The sequence below is a fragment of the Mchenga conophoros genome, linkage group LG10 (genome assembly GCF_057382185.1).
Source record: "Mchenga conophoros isolate Kocher_MC1m ecotype Shallow Benthic linkage group LG10, M_conophoros_male_GT1.1, whole genome shotgun sequence".
Taxonomy (NCBI): domain Eukaryota; kingdom Metazoa; phylum Chordata; class Actinopteri; order Cichliformes; family Cichlidae; genus Mchenga; species Mchenga conophoros.
The window spans coordinates 666,397-685,923 of NC_140535.1; the positions used below are offsets into that span (position 1 = coordinate 666,397).

The 19,527-nt window shown below is 41.6% G+C and overlaps 1 protein-coding gene, 1 long non-coding RNA gene and 2 pseudogenes across 3 annotated transcripts; 3 read left to right on the plus strand and 1 right to left on the minus strand.

Moving 5' to 3' along the window:
• The first annotated feature begins 947 nt into the window (after positions 1-947).
• LOC146565148 (uncharacterized) lies at positions 948-2,674 on the plus strand. Its single transcript, XR_014894044.1, has 3 exons — positions 948-2,102; positions 2,177-2,347; positions 2,427-2,674. It is a non-coding gene; the product is annotated as an uncharacterized LOC146565148 (long non-coding RNA).
• Positions 2,675-4,204: 1,530 nt separating this feature from the next.
• Positions 4,205-8,581, plus strand: LOC146565149 (uncharacterized; annotated as a pseudogene).
• Positions 8,582-8,763: 182 nt separating this feature from the next.
• LOC146565150 (uncharacterized) lies at positions 8,764-12,342 on the plus strand (annotated as a pseudogene). The gene is made up of 7 exons (XR_014894041.1): positions 8,764-9,392; positions 9,663-9,791; positions 9,998-10,191; positions 10,688-10,835; positions 10,931-11,135; positions 11,211-11,366; positions 11,432-12,342. The product of XR_014894041.1 is annotated as an uncharacterized LOC146565150 (transcript).
• On the minus strand, positions 10,418-14,411 carry LOC146565151 (uncharacterized). Its single transcript, XM_085288035.1, has 6 exons — positions 14,028-14,411; positions 13,456-13,718; positions 13,070-13,260; positions 12,843-12,936; positions 12,468-12,661; positions 10,418-11,847 (listed from the first exon to the last, which is right to left on the minus strand). Exons 1-6 carry the CDS (start codon positions 14,223-14,225, stop codon positions 11,660-11,662), a joined length of 1,128 nt encoding a protein of 375 aa, XP_085144161.1. The 5' UTR covers positions 14,226-14,411; the 3' UTR covers positions 10,418-11,659.
• Between the last annotated feature and the right edge of the window lie 5,116 nt (positions 14,412-19,527).

Below are 19,527 nucleotides of genomic sequence, written 5' to 3' on the forward strand. Positions count from 1 at the left end.
GAAGAATGTTGTGGTTAACCGTGTCAAAAGCAGCAGACAAGTCAAGTAAAACTAAGACCACAGAATATCCAGAATCAACAGTTAAAAGAAGATCATTAAAAACTCTAAGTAAGGCTGTCTCTGTGCTGTGGCGAGGTTTAAAACCAGACTGAAACTTTTCATTAATACCATTTGCATCTAAAAAGGCCTGAAGTTGTTTTAGAATTACCTTTTCCAATATTTTGGAAATAAAAGGGAGTTTAGAGATCGGCCTGTAGTTAGTGAGAGCATTAGGGTCAAGATTTTTCTTTTTCATAATAGGTTGCACAACAGCATGCTTAAAGACAGACGGTACACAACCTGATGACAATGATGCATTCAGCAGAGATAAGATACAAGGACCAATAACATGTAAAGCTTCCTTAAAGAAACGAGAAGGAAGAATATCATGCGGGGAACCAGAGATTTTGAGATGATCAATTATATCTTTTAAAGCAGAATAAGACACTGGCTCAAACTGTTGAAAGACAGTCAAGCATTCAGGAGCTGGAACTGGGTCTAAAACTGATGATGGATGAGATGGATGAGAAGCCCTTAGAGCTGAGATTTTATCAGAGAAATACTTTAAGAATTTATCACAAAGAGCAGGGGAGGCATCCCTATAAGTGGTAGTGCAAGGGTTTATCACAGAATTAAAAGTATTAAAAAGTGCTCGGGGGTTGTGGCTATTAGTCATAATAATGCTGGACAAAAAGGCAGATTTGGCAGCTTTAACAGACTTTTGATACTTAGATAGACAATTATGGAGGATGTCCAGAGACACGTGGAGTTTGTCTTTCCTCCATTTTCTTTCAGCACGACGACATTCACGCCTAAGGGTGCGAGTAGTATGATTTAGCCAGGGTTGTGAGGATTTGGCACGTTTAATTCTCAGAGGTGCCACAGAATTAAGGATGTCAGCGTGTTACAGGAAAAATGATTCTATGTTTCTTTACCTTCTTTTAAATGTACAAAGATGCCTTTTGTCTGCCCTTTGCCTATGGTTAGATTAGTTTAGAATGATCTTTTTAGACTTTCCCAGCAAAGACATCTTGTTTCTGGGACATATTGTTTTAGATTGTTTTATCTCTCACAGCCTTCTCCCAGCTCTCTGCTGACGAGACTAGCGCCACATATGGAGTTGTTTATTTTATTTGTTTTGTATTTTCTTATCCTGTTCTCACTGTCTTTCCTATAAAAATTACCAAGCCACTGTGCATGGTGTGAGTTGTTCTTAGCAGCTCACCCGTGTACACGTTTGATAAAGAAAGTAACTTTGTCTCATTGTGTCTTTATTTCTCCTGGGTCTTTTACAGAGTTTTCCCCCAACATTTCTTGGTCCTTCGGAGCCGGAGCGCCTCCATCGTGTCCCATCTCCGTGACCAGTCCACGTTGCTCGCCTGTCGACAGCTCACATACTAGGTGTGTGATAAAAGACCAAGAGCGTTAAATTCGAGTCTTGGCCAACGTCTTAGAAAGCGACCCACGGTGGTGGGACCCGATCGAGGTGGACCAGACCGGCGACACTGACCAGGTAGATACAGACACACTGACACAATCTTGCGTAAAAGCGCATTTTGAATTCAGGGAATTTAAAATAGCGGAAGTAGCTCGTCGACTGGTAGCTTTGGAAGCTCGTCGACTGGTAGCGTAGCTCGTCGACTGGTAGCTCTGGGAGCTCGTCGACTGGTAGCTTTGGAGCTCTGGGTAGCTCCCCCAGCTGGGTCTAGACTGGGTCTAGGGAGTAAGTAGCTCTGGGAGCTCCCCTTATTATAAGGGTTCCGGTCGCGCGCGTCGAAGCTGTGTGTGTGTGTATTGTTTTAATTAATGGAGCAAGCTGAATTTTCACGGTCCAATAAGAGACTGAGCTGCTCCTACTGTGTTTTTCTTTTACTGCTGTTCACTGACGTGCTGGTGAGTGTCATGGTCTGGTTGGGCACCTGCAGGTCTCAGACAGCGGCTCCTCCTCCTTTAGGCGGAGTCCGGTTGCCCCTCCCTGGCTGACCACCTGTGAGCAATCGTGCCAGCGGTATATCAGACCTGCGCTCTCAACCACTCATCGCCTGAGTATCTGCTATTCCCATGTTAGTTCAGTGGAGCATCCTCAAACCTTGTCTTAACGCCGTGTGACGACTGACCTGTCTTTTCTTGTCCTCAGCGATAGCACCCGGAGTGGAGATCTTGTTCCCCTCGCTCCCGTCCTCCTGGACCTGGGCCGCCAGCTGCTCACACAACGTGGCCTGCCGACCCACTGCTCACCTGCCTGCCTCCCCACGCCTCGACCGCTTCCGGGTTTTCCGCTCCACCTGTCCCCTCCATCTGAAACCAAGTAAGGCAATTCAATTCAACTGCGGAGGATTATTGGTTGTCTGCTGGATCCCTCTGATCGTGATCTCCTCTTGTTCCAGTGCCCCGGCCCCTACCTAGTCCTGTTTCTACCTCCCCGCTGTCCCCGCTGTTCAGCCGTCTCCTAGAGGTGTCTAGGTCGCCCTCATTTTCACAGACGAATCCTACGCGCCACTAGTGTGGTGGCGTCGCTTTGTGTTTCACCTTTGTTTTCCCTGTGGGCGGAAATAAATCATTTGTTTTCTGTCACCTCGCTTCCGGGTTGGTTTCTGCGCCTGTGTCCATCCCTGTTCCCTCGTGCCGTTGAGCCGTGACAGTGAGTTGAGAGAACGGTCGAGTTCCGTCTCGTAAAGTTCACACCGCTTTTGGAAATAGTCCGAAAGTAGAAGGGCGTGTGAGCAACCACTCTCGTCTCTAATACCAGTGAAGGTGATAGCAGCTGTATCGTGTGTGTATATATTACTTAAACAAAAATAAGTAAACACATAAGTAAGATGGGTAATCAAGCAAGTGAAATTAAAACTCACTCCTGCTGACGAGCAGTGGTGAGAAAAGAAAAGTCCAGACGCCGGACAAAAACAGTGTCTGTAAACTGAGAGATTTAAGAAAACAAAATATAAACAGTCAGAAGAATAGAACTCAACTACCAGTTTAGTAAAACCAGAAGACGAGACACTGTGCAGTTCCCACAATCCTTTTAGTAAACCAACACTCATTCCTGCAGCCGCATCTGCAGCACCACCCATATCAGGAAGAACATAATAATCCCTTATTAAGTGAAAACTAGAGATCAAGGTAGTCTGAAGTAGTTTAAAAGGGTTGAAAACAGACCCCACTGAGTAGATATAAATATAAAAAGTACGAAATAAAGATGAACAAAGGGAAAATTACAGTAGAAATTATCTTTAGAGTATTTGAAATTAATAATAGCAAGGATAACAACCTGTAAAGTGATATTAACAATGAAACACAGTTGGCATGATGACCATGCCCACAATGTATAAAATGAATATAAAGCAAATAATTCACATGAAAATATTTTACTAAAATACATAAGGTATATTAAGGCTGTGTCATTGTTCAGCCAAGGACAGTGTGTGAAAAGGTAACTGTCTCCACCCTGGGAAAAGGATGATTCTGCAGGTCATCTGAAGCCCTTGATGGATACAAAATGAAATATAAATAATATATTATAATAGACCTGCCTGGTCCGCCATGCAACAGAGAGAACAAATGTGACCGCAGATTGGATGAATTCAAAATTATCTGTTTGCTGAATAAGATGATCCTAACTAACAAATTGGCTCAGTAGTAGTATAGTGGTACACACTGATAAAATATTATAATATGCTATTGCTGTTATATAAGACAAAGAGGATAATATTAACAATGACATAATATTAATATGAAGAGGCACCTTAATCGGTTATGATGTGAGGTGAATAATTGTTAAGCAGTAGTCTGCATCAAGCTTAAGGTTTGCTGAAACTCAGTGTAATGACATGTGAGATGAAGACAATACAGAGAATAACTAAACTAATGAAGTGCATAGAGGCACTTGACCAGCTTGAAACCTATCATCCTAGAATGACACATTGCTGAGATATAGAGCACACCTATAATAACAACCAATAAGCAAAACCCTGTAGACAACAGCTAAAACTACAGGATTGAGAAGCTGAATTAAATATGTAGACACTGCTAAGCTGATGAGCATGTTCCACATTTTCTTTTCTTTGTTTCTTTTAGAGCAGAAGCTGCTGTAACACACCCAAAGAAAGACTCTAGGTCTGACCAACCGTCTCAGTCGTGGGCAAAAAGATGTCAGTCGATAAAATTCTAAAAGATAATTTATTGACAAAAAATATATCAAGAGATAAAAGATAAAACAGTCCAGTGTCCCACTTAAGAATTGTATAAAAACACACAGTCCCAAGGCCAGAGCCAGCTATGCCACACAGCCAAGTTGCACTCCACATGTTGCCTTTAACAGGGTTAGAAGTTGTCCTTGGAGACCCACCACCCTGCAAGCATATAGTCAGTGGTCACTCAAGCCTCTGCAACTCTGCTGCCTTTAGGCTGTGGCATATAATAGGCCCTGGACTGCACAGAGAGACAAAACGACACACTTAATATAAAATTCATAGTGCAAAACCAATCCATCCCAAACATATCTGATTTCATCACATTACATACCTGCACAGAGAGACAAAACAAAACAGCAGTGTTTGTAGTGTGGGCTATAAGAAGACCAGTGTATCAGTGCAATCAAGTACACCTGCCTCTAATTAGTCCAACCTCATTCCAGCCATTGGCTCACCAAAAATGTGACACACACAAAACCACTCCCAACCCAGTGCAACTTCACACAATAATATGGAGCTGAATTAACACAGGCGCATTAGTCTAGTATGTTACAAGCTGCATGCTATTAAACGCCAACATATGGAGACTTCTGCCTTGTTCGGGTGGCAGCATTTTTTTTTTTCTTTTTCTTTTGTGTCCTGACACGTTTATGTTTTTTGTTTTTGTTTGATTATTTTGTTGGTTTTGGAGACGAATTTAAACGAACTTGTGACCATACTTGAGAATCACAGTGACACATAGTGATTAGGCATATGATTGAAAAATGCCTAGGTTTAGAGCTGTGAGCTATGAGCTGTGAGCAATGCAAAGTTAAATATATATATTTGTATAAATGGGAAACAACCCTAACTTGAAAGTTTGAAATGTGTGAGATCCATGCATTGTTTGAAGAACTAGAAATTATCTAAAACTGCCTTAAGTGAAAATGTAGAGTTGCATCTATTCTCCCAAACAAAAAAACAAAAAACAAAAAAAGGGAGAAGCATTCTGTAACTTAAAAATAAGGCTGACTGTTGACAACAGACTAAAACACTAATTCGCAGGTGGCTATCAGGAACAGAGAGGTGAGCAAAGTCACAAACACCAAGGCCGCAGACAGCCACGCAGAAACAGCAGATAACATAGAGACAACGCCTGCTAGAACCGTGGAGAGGAAGGTCACTTCACACGAGATTGTTGCGCATGTGAAATACACAAAGATAAACAAATAACCATTTATATAGACAGCCAGTATGTTTTCTCTGCTGTGCATCATTTTGCAAAAAATCTGGAAAACCAGAGGAATGATTACACCAATTGGCAAACCAGCATGCCAACCTCTTACAACGCCTACTGACTCTTTCATTACTACAGGCAACAATTTTGCTGACAGAGCAGCAAAATAGGCGGCACAACAGGCAAACATGACATTGATGGCAGTAAACACACATCAGATTCCACTGGATGTGTTGAAAAATGAACAAAAAGCAGCAAGCACAGCAGAGCAGGCAAAATGGCTAAAACACGGTGCAGTTCTGACAAACGACTTAATGATGTGTTATGGCAAGCCAGTGTTGCCAAAATTCCTCCACAAAATGGCGGCATTAGTGACTCATGGCTGTACGCATTTGTCAACGGGGGGACTGACCAGTATTGTCAACTCTCATTTCTACACTGTAAATTCTACACTGTAAATTTTGAAACCTCAGCAAAACAATTTGTCAGAACATGCATGACGTGTCAAAAATATAATGCTCAGGGTAACCTGCGACCACAAAGAGGCCGTTTTCCAACTCCGCCTCATCCTTTTCACACAATTCATATGGATTTTATTGAACTAAGCGAATGTCAAGGGTCAAAATACGCCCTAGTGGTTATAGACGTGTTCTCAAAGTGGCCGGAAATCTATCCAGTGAAAAAGGCAGATGCAATTTCAGTAGCAAAGTGCCTGTGCAATCACTTCATACCCACATATGGCATCCCAGCTTTGATACGGTCAGACAACGGCACTCATTTTGTAAATGATGTCATCACTAAGGTCTCTGAAGCACTCGGTTTCAGCATAAAACACCACTGTGCTTATCACCCTCAGAGCGCAGGCCTTGTAGAGAGAACTAACGGCACTATAAAACAAAGGCTCAGGAAATGCATGGCAGAAACAGGAAGGCCGTGGCCTGAATGTTTGGGTTTAGTGAAAATGTGGATGCGCTTAACACAAGGCTCCCATAAACTAACTCCATTTGAAATCATTCATGGCAGGCCGTTTCCACTGCCTATTACCAGTCAACCAATAGACAAAGCAATCAGAGAAAACACATTAGCAGAATGGATGTCTAAGCTGTTAGAAAACAAAGAGATCATTGTACATAATCAACAACCTGATGATGTTTCTCCAGTGTCTTGCAGACTAAAGCCCGGTGACTGGGTTCTGATCAAGGTGCTCCAAAGGAAAAACTGGAGCACACCCAGGTGGGAGGGGCCATACCAAGTCCTCCTCACTACACCGACCGCTTGCAAAATTGCGGAACGACCATCCTGGATCCATCAGAGTCACTGCAGGCGAGTCAGTGAAGCCATCTAAACACAGCTGACGGCAGGCTTGCCCGCTTGTTGTGATCTCGCCCGGTGGAGGGGTCAGCTTTCCTGGCCGGGGGGTCTACTCGCGACAGGAGGGTGTGTTCCGTCGTCATGAGGTGGTGGCTCTTATCAACTGCAGCGGCCCTGACCATGGCCGGGCTCCTCACCTTTGCTTCCGTGAGGGACAACAAGTCACGCTATGTGGAGAAAAGGCAGACACTGTATGACAAAGGAAAGTACACCAAGTTTCCCCATGGCTACGCCACTAACTTCTGGTGGCAGTTTATGAACACTACAGCTCACTTGAATAACAAAACTGACTGCTATGCATGTACCCATATGCCCCTATCCTCGCAGACGTCTGGCCTGTGGCCGTACAGCATACCTGAAGATCGCAGTTGGTGCCTGTTGGGCCTGGCAACACATCCAGGCTACGGTACTCTTTGGTCCAAAGCCAACTACAGCATCCCAGCGAAAGCAACCTGGAGGTCATCATCACTCACAAATGTGAACTGTTCCGGACAGACATACCTACTGACCTGGCCCCAAGTCTCAGACCCGCTGCCTGATGTAATTCTACTGAACAAACTGAACGCATCACAACTGCCAGTATGTGTGATGAACAATGGCTCGCGGGCAGTGGGGGAGCTGCCTACTCACCTATGTAAGCACATATACACTTTCTGCCCACCAAGGAACGAGAGGAAGTGTATGGCCTGTTCAATCAACGCCACCTGTGCCAGTAACACGACGCTGATGGGCCTAAACTGACGCTCCGACTACAGCTACCGAATGCCACTACAAACAAAGACTCAGTACCAGACAGGATGTGCACGGACGGCACCCAGCAGCAGAGGAACCAGAGTTTTGGCTGACTGGTACTTCCTATGTGGCAACAAGGCTTATCTGTCACTCCCTGAAGGTTGGGGAGGTCTGTGCGCCCTGGTGGAATTATCAGATCACGTTTTCTTCATGCAAAGTGTTGCACATCATCCAAGCAGCCGGCAGAGACGTGAAGTGGACATCGCCTCCCCCAATTCTTTCGGCATTACTGTGGACACTGGAGTGCCGGGAGAGTTTCGCATCTGGGGAGGTGGAGTGAAATTCTTACAGAGCTTGATCCCCGGCATTGGAGTTGCCGAGGTGCGGGATCATGTGGAAATCAACCGATATGCTCTGCTACGACACATCAACTTGACTAAGACCCTGGGAACTGCCTTAGCAGGAGAACAGCAGGCCATCAGAACGATGGTGCTGCAGAACAGACTGACACTAGACCTGTTAACAGCATCACAAGGAGGAGTTTGCAAGCTGATCGGGGAAACATGTTGCACTTTTATCCCTGATGGATACGAAACTGGAGGAGACATTTATGAAGCTTTGCAGAATTTGACCGCTCTGCAAAAATATGTCACTGACCACACACCTGGAGCAGCTACAGCACAAGGCTGGCTTGACTGGCTGTTCAGCGGTTCATGGCTGGCTGCTGTAGCAAAGCCATTTTTTCTTCTAGGTCTCATCATGATAGCACTGCTCATATTAGTGTTGTGTGTGTTGCCATGCCTAAGAGTAATGATTTCAAAGATGATAAAAACTACAATGACTGCTTATGTTGCCGTGCCTCAAGAAGAACAACATCCCGTTGCAATTCTGTTAGAGGAGAACTTGTACTAACTGCTAATAAATGACGTGGTGATTAAAAATGACTTGTCAAGTGATCACGCACTGATTAAAACATTAGTAGGTTATGCAGGTTTTCATCCTTTTATTTATCTATTTTTTTTTTTATTTTTTTTTTAAGTTCTCAGTTTTAAACATAAAGTTTTCATTTTAAATATGAAGTTTTCATTATTTTACATATAAAGTTTTCAATTTAAGGTTTGCATCATTTTAAATATAAGGTTTTCATCCTTGTATTTTTTTGAAGTTTTCATTTTACATATTAGGTTTTCATCATTTTTTTTAAATACAAAGTTTTCATTTTAGTTTTCATCCTTTTATTTTTTTCTTGTTTATTCCACTTGTTATTTCATTTACTATGATTTTCATTTACTATGTTTTTCTTTTTATTATTTTCTTTTGTTTTATTCTTTAGACCAAATGACTGCCATTTCTGGGTCCGTGTACTTTTCGGTATTTGAAGTTTCGTTTCAGAAAGTATAATTTAAAAAAGAAAATGAGACACTTATTTAATTCTCAACTTAAAAAGCTAAAATGAAAAACGTAAAACAATTGTTTTTTTCATTTTGTCCTTTCGCACATCAGAAACGAAAAACCCAAGAAAAAAGAACGAGAAAGGGCCCTTTATTTATTTTGTCTGAACCGGAAGTTTTAGTAGGTCAACAACCTGTACAAGTGATGCGCAAACTTATGGCAAACACTGTAGTGTGGACATCATGACGTTGGAAAAATACTCAGACGTGATCATGGAGATGGCAAAACAAGGCCTGTCATCGGAAATTATATCAGAGCGTCTGTCATATGAACACGGGGAAGTGAGAGGATTTTCTGCGAGAAATGTTAGAAAGTTTTGTGCTGAGCAAATCACTAGCTGTCGACTCTCGGACACACGGTTGGAGCTTGAGGTGACACAAGCTATAAATGAGGTAAGGTACTTTCTTCCTTCACCTTATGACTGTGTATGGTTGTCTTAACTGGGTTGTAAGGGGGTTAGTCTAGACTGTGTGCGCGCGCCCGCGCGTTTTAGCGTCTTAGCGTCTTGCGGGTGGTGGGTAACGTTAGTTATTTTAAAGATGTCTCTCACTGGTATTTGTACAGTTAATTAGCACAATACTTTAGCTTTACACATTTGCTTTCAGAATAAGCTACTTTACATTTGTTGTTCTAGTAGTAGCATGATCTTTTATTTTAAACAGGTGGGCCCAACATATGGCCGCAAAATGATGAAGGGCTATCTGTCCACAAAAGGGGTACATGCTGCAGAGGGACGAATTGGGTCAATTTTAAGAGAGGTGCATCAACCTTATCATGAAGCAAGACGCCAGGTAGCCTATGTTATTTAATCTTCCACTAGAACTGTATTCCAATGTTCTTTGTCATATTTGTGATATACATCATGTAATGGTAGGGCCTAATTCTGTTTAACAGATGTACGCCCTGCTTTAACAGTTACTTGACTCTTCCTCAAACGTATGATCAAATCTGCCTTTATCCAGTCAGCTGTCATTTATTTTTGTGATTTTTTTGTAAGGGAGCTCGGAATCTTAATCCCACACCGTACCATGCTGAATGCATGGGGCACAAGGTTCACCTGGACCAAAACGAGAAACTTGTAATGTTTGGAGTCACCCATGTTTTAGCTGTAGATGGATTCAGTAAAAAGATTGTGAGTCATTCCACAATGCCAATCAAAAACAACTTGAGCATCTATGAATATGTTTTCAGGTAATACAACCTCTCAAACCATTTATTTCATCTTAAGTGTTTTGATGGACATGTTAGTCATATTGGACATGAGCTGCACCCAAATTTACAATATTTGAATTTAAATTAGACATGCAACAGATGGGTCTGGTTATGTTCCTGAATATAATATATTAAGAACTTACCAAACATTTTGATCAACATTTTCTATTAATGTAAAAATAAATAAAATGGAATTGCACATGAATCATTTAACTACTTTATTGCAATTAATCAGTGTTCATTTATGAATGGAACAAGGTTCTTGGATTTCCACATATCTTTCAATTGTTCTGACATACATCTAAAGTCTGAGCATGACAGTGACATTGCAAAGAAACTTAAGAAATATATGTTGTCCTACTACAACTAAAATATTACCCCAAAAAAACATGAATGAATACATTCAAAATAATAACACCTTTGCTGGTCTTAAAGCAAAATAGTTAATAAATGTTCTTTATTTTTCCTGTACCAGACCTGCAGTGATCACCTATGGTATGTGGGACCAGGTGCGAGTAGACCATGGAAAGGAATTTTATTTAACACTGTTCATGCAAGAGATGCTGTCACATCATCGCTTCAATCAGGAGAGACTGCCTTATTTACAGACCTCATCCACAAGAGTAAGATTTAAGTACCATTAACATCAGCTGAAATTCTTATACTATTACGTGTACTACTACGTACATTTAAGACATGTTTCTTTTAACTCTTTTAGAACCACACAGTTGAAAGGATTTGTCCTGAAATCAACAACCGTGTCAACTACCCACTAAAAACTGCCCTACTCCAGCTGATGGACCAGGAGGAGATAGATATGGAGGATAACCTTGTGCGATACTGTGTGTCCAATCTAACCTGTCAGCTGTGTAACATTGGTCTTGCAAGTGTGGTAGAATCATGGAATGCTCATAGAATCCCAGGTAAAAAAAAAAAAAAAGTCAGATTGCTTACAACCCTGATAATGAACATTTAAACACCTCCTCTATTTTTTACAGGAAAAGGCATACCAAATCACTTTGCAGAACATGGGTGTAAAAGAAGAATTTCTCCAGAGCTCTTGCCAAATGCACTTGAAGCAGCAGACCTTTACAGGCAGCACTTGGGATCTGCACTCAAAGAATATTCGACTTTTGGAGTTGATCCCTTCAATTCAATTCAATTCAATTCAATTTTATTTATATAGCGCCAAATCACAACAAAAGTCGCCTCAAGGCGACCGAACAGGACAAACTTAGAACAGAGAGTCATTTTGCATAAAAATATCCTGATATTTCACATTTGTTTTTTAGAGCCGTAAATGGTGACTTTATGCCATACAAAGAAGCTCTGCTCTGTCTCATAAACATAACTCAGAGAAATGTATGAACCACTGCATCTGTAAACTGTACAGAACAGACAAAAAAAAAAATCAACTGACTGTAAACATTTGTGTGTACACACTACATTACTCCTCTGCAAAAAAAGATTTCAATACAGAAAATGCAGCTGTTAGACCAGTAATTTGTAGAACTCCGTTGTTACTCTCCCTGCATTTTGCACAGTGCTGTGATGTCTCTTGCCACTGTTCCACACATGTCTTGCAGCCAATAATGCTTCTGCAGCACAGTGAGAACACTGGATCCTCAATGATGTCTGCAAAAGTAAATCAGATAAGTGAGACTGTTATCCATTTATGTTGAATTTAGTTCAAACTATAGGTTCAAAGTCAGTCTTGACATAAATTTACAGACAGCATGCAGAATATTTTTGGTTATTCTGTAATTCCTCTTGTTCACGCTGTTCTGAGAAAGTCCCTGTCTATATTTTTGTCTATAATTGATGAGGGGCAAAATCAGTACATTTTCTCAATTAGCAAGCAAGAAAAATGAAAAAGTTACAGGTACTTGATTCAATATATGCAACTACAGTCCCATTTTAAATGTGAACTTTTTAGTTTTACATTACTGTGAACAGTGTACCGTCACCCATACTGACATTGTAATCAATTTGAAAAGCTATACTTTCATAGTCAAGATTGCAAGGAGAACCCAAATTAAATGTGCATGTAAACTTTTGAATGTTATGTTACAGTAGACCTGCATCTTGATTGTCTGTGCCTAAGTATTTAAATGGACACTGCTGAATAAAGAGCCTATGTTTGGTAAAAAAATGTTTGTCCAAAGTAATGATTGAATGTGGTTTGACATTGTTTTAATTGTAATTAAAATGTTAGTGTAGATGTAATGTATTTACTAAGCAACATTTGAATATACTCATACAAACCACGCAGCTAAATCCCTCCTTGAGTGTCTGCAGCTTGGGGGTTGTGACTTTCTGGGCAACTGCAAGATCAGTGAGCTCTTTGATTGCTGCTGTGACAGCTGGCAGACTTTGAGATGCCAACACCAACTCTTCTATTTTGTCACTCACTTCTCCCAAACTGGCACTGTCATCATCTTTACGGCTGCTACAAATAAAAATGGATAATCAGATGTCAAAGCTACTTACTGGCTTAAAGAAACATCACATCACTTACTGATAGATGATGATTTATGTAGTGATGTCTTACTGCTATTATAGGATTTAAATCAAATTAATTCTTCTATATTGATGTTCATCCTATAGTATATACATATTTATTCACATACCTCAGTTTCTTCCTCTTTGTTCCCTGGAGGCAATTAAAGTCTTGTTCAGGCACAGCAAGAATTTTTCGTGCATTTTGTCTCCAGTACTGTGACCCTACAGATGAAAAACAAAACCAAAGAAACCTGTTTAGAAGCCAATACCATATTACCCAATAAATATTACAAAGAGTCTGGTAAGACATGTCTCTCCATAAGATATGGGCTTTAGCTGTAATATTATGGCTCACCTGTTGTGCCCTCCGACTCCAGAATTGCATTGCCCTGTGCATCTGTCAAAATTATTGGGTTGTAATTACCAATGGCATCTTGCACTTTTCCTACTATCCCTTGAAGCGTAGCCTCAGACTCCAGGAATCGTACAACCACCATTCTATTGGGAATCAACCTCCCACCAACTACATCTGCAAAGTACACTGATCTGTAAAACAAAACATAATAATTTTACATATCTTGTAAAAGACAGCAGGCCACAAATCCATTCAGTGATTGCTATAGGCAAATTGTACTAAAACAGCTTTGCTATTCTTAACAATTCAACTATCCATGCACCTTATGTTTCTTTTTATTTTGCCTGTTCTGTAATTTAATATTCAAGAACACAGACTCATCCTACCTCTGAAATGTTTTGGAGGACATAGGGGAACTTGAAGTAGCCTGCTGTGAACGTGAAGGTGCAGACGCTGCCACAGCTGGTGCTCGCATAAATGCAAAACGCTGCCCGCTGGAACCTGCTGTTGGAATTGACTCCATGTCTTCTCCGTGGACTTCATAGTGACCTCTGGGTGTAAGGTCTAATGCGCTGAAAACACCAGAGACCGCACCGGGGAACATAGCCACGTTTGAATCATCTGTGATGTACAGAGTATGCGCGGATACCTGTTTAAGAAAAGTTTCCGTAAATCACGTTGCTCTGCTAACGTGTTACTCCTGTGCACACGGTTAATAGGCTCTAAAGGCTTACTTATTAGCTAGTAGCCGGTAAAAGTCAATGAATAACTATTTACACATTAGCACATGTGCACAATTCACATATTAGCACAATGAAGACGGCTAGACATAGTATTAGTAAAAGTAGGCCTACATGAAATCACCAAATGTTAACGTTAGCCGTTCCGCAGTAAGGAAGAACAATAACGTTCATAAAAAAACTGCTGAAAGCAAAGTTTGCGAAGTTTACATATCTACCTGAAAGATGCGACCCAGTTTTTCTGCAGTCATGTCTTCGTCCCGGAGTGTCACTCTCTTAGTTTTCCTAAAAACAACGTAATGGTCCATCCTCTGTTTATTCCAGTGTAACTTTAAGGCCGTCGATCTCTTGTGTGGGGGACGGTGTGCGCGCGCCATAAAAAAACGCGCAGAAGAAGTACTTCCCGTTTCAGACATTGAAAATGCGTCTATTTTTTTGTTTTTGCGCTAGTATACTTTCATTATTTGAATCACGAAGAAATCCAAAAAAGCACGTCTAATTTTAAGTGTATGACGGCTATTTGTTACCACCGAATGAAAAAACAAGTTATTTTCGCCCATTTTATTCTTTATCAAAAATTTAAAAAATGAAAATTCTTTTAAATATCGTTTTTTCGTTTTGGTTTCTGAAACAAAACTTCAAATACCGAAAAGTACACGGACCTTTCTGCTATGCTGACATTTTGAAAATTTTGGAAATTAAAAAAATTGCCTAAGATACTTAATAAATAACCTTCATAGACAATTGTTGTATACATTTAAAATAAGTTAAAACAGGAGGGAATGTTACAGGAAAAATGATTCTATGTTTCTTTACCTTCTTTTAAATGTACAAAGATGCCTTTTGTCTGCCCTTTGCCTATGGTTAGATTAGTTTAGAATGATCTTTTTAGACTTTCCCAGCAAAGACATCTTGTTTCTGGGACATATTGTTTTAGATTGTTTTATCTCTCACAGCCTTCTCCCAGCTCTCTGCTGACGAGACTAGCGCCACATATGGAGTTGTTTATTTTATTTGTTTTGTATTTTCTTATCCTGTTCTCACTGTCTTTCCTATAAAAATTACCAAGCCACTGTGCATGGTGTGAGTTGTTCTTAGCAGCTCACCCGTGTACACGTTTGATAAAGAAAGTAACTTTGTCTCATTGTGTCTTTATTTCTCCTGGGTCTTTTACAGAGTTTTCCCCCAACACAGCGCATGTAGTATAAAAGAGGTTAGCAAGCTCATCCGCTGATAAAACCCCATTACAGTTAGCATCAGAGAGGGGAGAGTCAAGGAAAGCATCAATGAAGTGGGCGATTGACTGGGAGTTAATCGTGCGCGATTGCCGCACAGGACCATCACTGTTCAAATCCACATCGCTCGCTACAGTATTAAACAAAACCGGAAAGTGATCTGAAATCCCAAAGTCCTCTATGTCCGTGATGCAAATATCCAGACCATAAGACCAAATCAAGTATATGACCTTTAGTGTGAGTTGGTTCACTTACCCACTGGGTGAGATTGAGGGTGCTAATAAGAGCGAGGAAATCCTTAGCTAGCGAACTGTCCTCACAGCAAACATGAATGTTGAAGTCACCAACAATTAATATACGGTCATAACGTGGCACTAGGCTCCCCAGTAGATCAGCAAATTCTGGAAGAAAATCCTTAATAGGTTTCGGGGGACGATACACCACAGCGCAGAGGATGGAGGGGACGCAGTTCACTTCCAATAACTGCACCTCGAAACTGCGGTACAGAACAGGTGGCAGCTGCCGACATCGAAGTTTGTTTTTAAAAACTGAAGCTAGCCCTCCACCTCTTCCAGTGGTCCGGGGTGAGCTAATAAAAGCATAGTCAGGTGGGAGCAGCTCCGAGAAGGGAAAAAGTTCGCCGGGGCGAAGCCAAGTTTCCGTCAGGAATAAGAAATCCAGTCCCGACGATAGAATAAGGTCATTTAAAATAAAAGTCTTATTCGTCAGTGACCTTGTATTTAATAAGGCCATACGGAGAGTGGTCACACTGTTACTGGTAGGAGAACGCCGCAGCAGGCGAAGGTTGCCGAGATTCAGGCCTCCTCTGGAGGACCGCACCCAGCACCGACCGGGTGGAAGATCAGCTGGGAGGTCCAGGTAACCATAAGGTCCGACAGGGCGAATCCAGCGATGACAGAACAGTGTGAAGTTAGCATGGTCTCGGAGGGCAGAAATAGATGACAGAATGTTTGTAGAATAGCGATCATTTATTGCAACATAGGACTTTAAAAGGGCCTTGATACGAACACGGATGCCGCCACGTTTACCCCGTCTCCGTGAACATTTCCTTTGAGAGAAGGTAGATGGTAAGTGGCGGAGGTAATCAGGAAAGTCCTTCGAAAGCGGAGGAGGATCGTCAGATCTCCATTTAAAATCTTGTGTCTGGTAGTCCAAAGGCCGGAGATTCAAAAGAGTTTGGCGATCATAGACAAGTAACGTGGAGACATCAGGGCAGCACATAGAGAGAAGGACAATAAACAACAAACAAAAACGGAGGAGACGGCTTGCCGTGAACACTGGCGCCATCTTGTGACTTATGAAATGTGAAATACATAAATAATTAATTAAATAATTACTTACATGTGTCATAACTATTTATTTAATTCCAATTTTAATTAATTATTGACACATTTAATTAATTAATGGTGTATTTAATTAATTCATTATGGCAGTCCTGGCATTCCATAGGCATGGGGTTAGTATCTTGCCCAAGGATATTTGGCATGCAGCCAGGAGGCAGCCTGGGATCGAACCATCAACCTTCTGATTAGTGGCTGACCTGCTCTGCCACCTGAGCTACAGCCACCCACAACACATGATAAGGAACTCACTACTGATAAGTTGTACAGGAGGCGGACTGGGAAACTGCATGTTTAAAAGCCCAAAGGTAATCAATTAATACAAGGATGAAACTCCTCTGATATAAGTGGTTGATGAGAACTTACATAACCCCAGTCAAACTGAACCACTGGTCCCCTGTCATCCCATATAGCTGTAGTAAATGTTTAGACAGAAAGTTTAACCGTGTATGTAGCTGTCCAATATTACAGCATTACTGGAAATCAATTATATAAACTCTAAGATCATTGCAAAAATGTGCATATTGGATCGAGAGAACTGTGTTTTTAGCTCCAGACAGCTAAAACTGATTGACTCTGGACTCCTGCAGGCCACGTGGTTCATATCTTTGTTTTGGAAGAAAATGGATGTACCCTCAAGTCATATGTAGGTGAAGAAGATGGCATCATGTATTGTATTGGAATGACTTGTATTCATAGCTGGACTGGCCATCGGGCATACCAGGCATTTGCCCGGCGGGCCGCTGGCGATTTTTTGTTTTTATGGGCCGATGGATTTTTAATTTTTTTTTTGGAAGGGTATAAATAATGAAAGGTGCTGGATTGGCCAATTGGTCATGATCGACTCTGGGCTGGACCAATTACAGCCGAGGAGGTCGGATGCACCCTCCCCCTTGTTTAGCAATCTTATAGACGAACTAAAGAAAATGGAGAACAAAAAAAGGACAGGAGGTGAAGAAAAAATTAGGGCCAAAAAGAAACAAGCCCTTCAGGCAGACGCTGCCAAATGTGTAAAAATAATTGAATTGTTTGGCGGTAGCTATGGCAGAGATTCCACAGATTTAGCAACATCAGCAAGTGGTGGAGGCCAGCAGGTGGATGAGGGAAAGGTGAGGCAGGAGGAGAGCCCCGAGGCGGCCGCCAGTCTGACTGTCAGGTGAACTGAACTTCAGGTAAGAAGTTATGACCTGCAGTCTATCTGGGTCAGATATAAACCAAGTTTAGTTGTTGTTTATTTTCGTTGTGCTGAGTTTTTACAGTCGCTTAGAATAACTCGTACTGCGTACTAGCTAGCATGACGGAGTTTCTATAGTGCTGGGCGGGTGCTATGAAGTTACTGATAGTGAATTTTATTTTATGCTTATGGTTGGTTTCTCAAACTCTTCAAAATCTTAACAAATTGTGCCAATCCTTACATGTTGCACCAGGCTGATTTATCATCAAAAGTGGAGAAGTCTGTGACAGAGGAGACAGAAGAGCAGCAGAGAGAGACGGAGCAGCAGGGACATACAGAAGAGCAAGAGAGAGAGTTGGAAGAGCAGGAGAGTGAGAGCCAGGGCATAGATTACTTTGCTCGCCCTGAACCTGCCATATTACAGGCCTTCTTAGATTACCAACCACAGCAGAACAGCAGCAGTGCAGTTGTGATGAGGGTGTTCAGCTGTAAAGATGGCACCAACAGAAGTGGCAAAGAACACCATTTATTGTTCAGCTTTGTGTGTCTGGCATTTGCAAGGCGGACTGACACCAGCACACAAATAATTTCCCCCAGGGATCAATAAAGTATTCTGATGATTTATAACAGGCATGAGTGACTGGCGACATATACATCTGCACACAGAGGAGCATGAAAAGAGCACTACACACCAGACCTGTGCTGAAGCTTTTTTCTCAAGGTGCTCAAAAGGCAACATCAGGAGCTTGTTTGCTGGCAGTCAGCTCACAGAGCACAAGTGAAAAAGAGACGGCAAGTTTTAGAGCGTATAGTGGATGTGATCAAAGTACTTGGGAAGAGGGGACTCAGCTATAGGCATGTGGAGAATGAGGCTGCATACACTTTGGGTGATAACACCATCGATCATGGTAACTTTCTGGAACTGATAGGCAAGTATGATATGTGCCTTGGAGAACATTTGAATGACTGCATTGAAAAAAGCAAGAAGTTGCATCAGACCAGTGGATCAAGAGGTAGAGGATCTCTCATCACCCTACTCTCCAAAACAACTGTTAACTCAGTGATTGATGCACTTGGCCATCTCATTCAAGAGAGCATCGCCAGTGATGTCCAGAAAGCTGGTGTCACAGGCTGGGTCTCTGACCCAGCGCTCTGAGTTCATTTTGTATTTGTCTCATTTTAGATATGTGATTAGTTTGTGTCATTCCTATTTAGCTTTAGTTAAGGAAAGGCAGTTATTATTTATTGTTTCCTTGGTTTCTATGTTTGAGTTCTTGTATCGTTCATCACGTGTTAGGTCTGTTAAGCTTGTGTTGTCATGTCTAGTTTCAGTGTTTCCTGTTTTATTTTGAAGGAGTCGTGTGTTCTTTGTTCATTGTATTTAGTTTCACTTCCCCTGTCCTGTCATTAGGTTCATGTCAGTCAGCTGTTCCTCCATGTGTTCCCACTTCCCCTAATCACCTCCTGTGTATTTAAGTCCTGTGTTTTCAGTGTGTCATTGTCAGATCGTCTGCTTTGTTTGCAAGCCAAGAAGTTGCGTCAAGTTTCCTCATGTCAAGTCCATGTTCCTGTTGTAGGTTTTTAAGTTAATTTAGCTCACCCAGTTTAGTTTGTTAGCCTTGCATTTTGCCTTTTGTTTACAGTTATTTTGCCAGCCTCAATAAATGGCTCGTTTTCTGTTATTCAAGTCATGTTTCACATTTTGTTTCCGTCTGCATTTGGGTCCACCCTTCACTCTACACACAGTCAGCCCTGCTGATTGTGACAGCTGGGGTGTTTTCTGTTCAGCTAGACACAACCCAAGACATCACAGGTTATGATCAGTGTTCAGTAATCATCAGGTGTGTTACTGAGGCTGTGCAGGAGAGGCTTGTCTCCATAGTGAGGTGCGAAGCATCCACGGGGCAGTACTTTGTAAACTTGCTTTCCGGAGTTTTAGAGCATCTGA

Coding starts and splice junctions, on each gene's coding strand:
- LOC146565151 (XM_085288035.1), bottom strand. CDS start 14,225: ATGTCTGAAACGGGAAGTACTTCTTCTGCGCGTTTTTTTATGGCGCGC. Junction 12,937..13,069: donor GGAGTCGGAGGGCACAACAG/GTGAGCCATAAT, acceptor TTTCATCTGTAG/GGTCACAGTACTGGAGACAA. Junction 11,848..12,467: donor TAGCTGCGTGGTTTGTATGA/GTATATTCAAAT, acceptor TTACTTTTGCAG/ACATCATTGAGGATCCAGTG.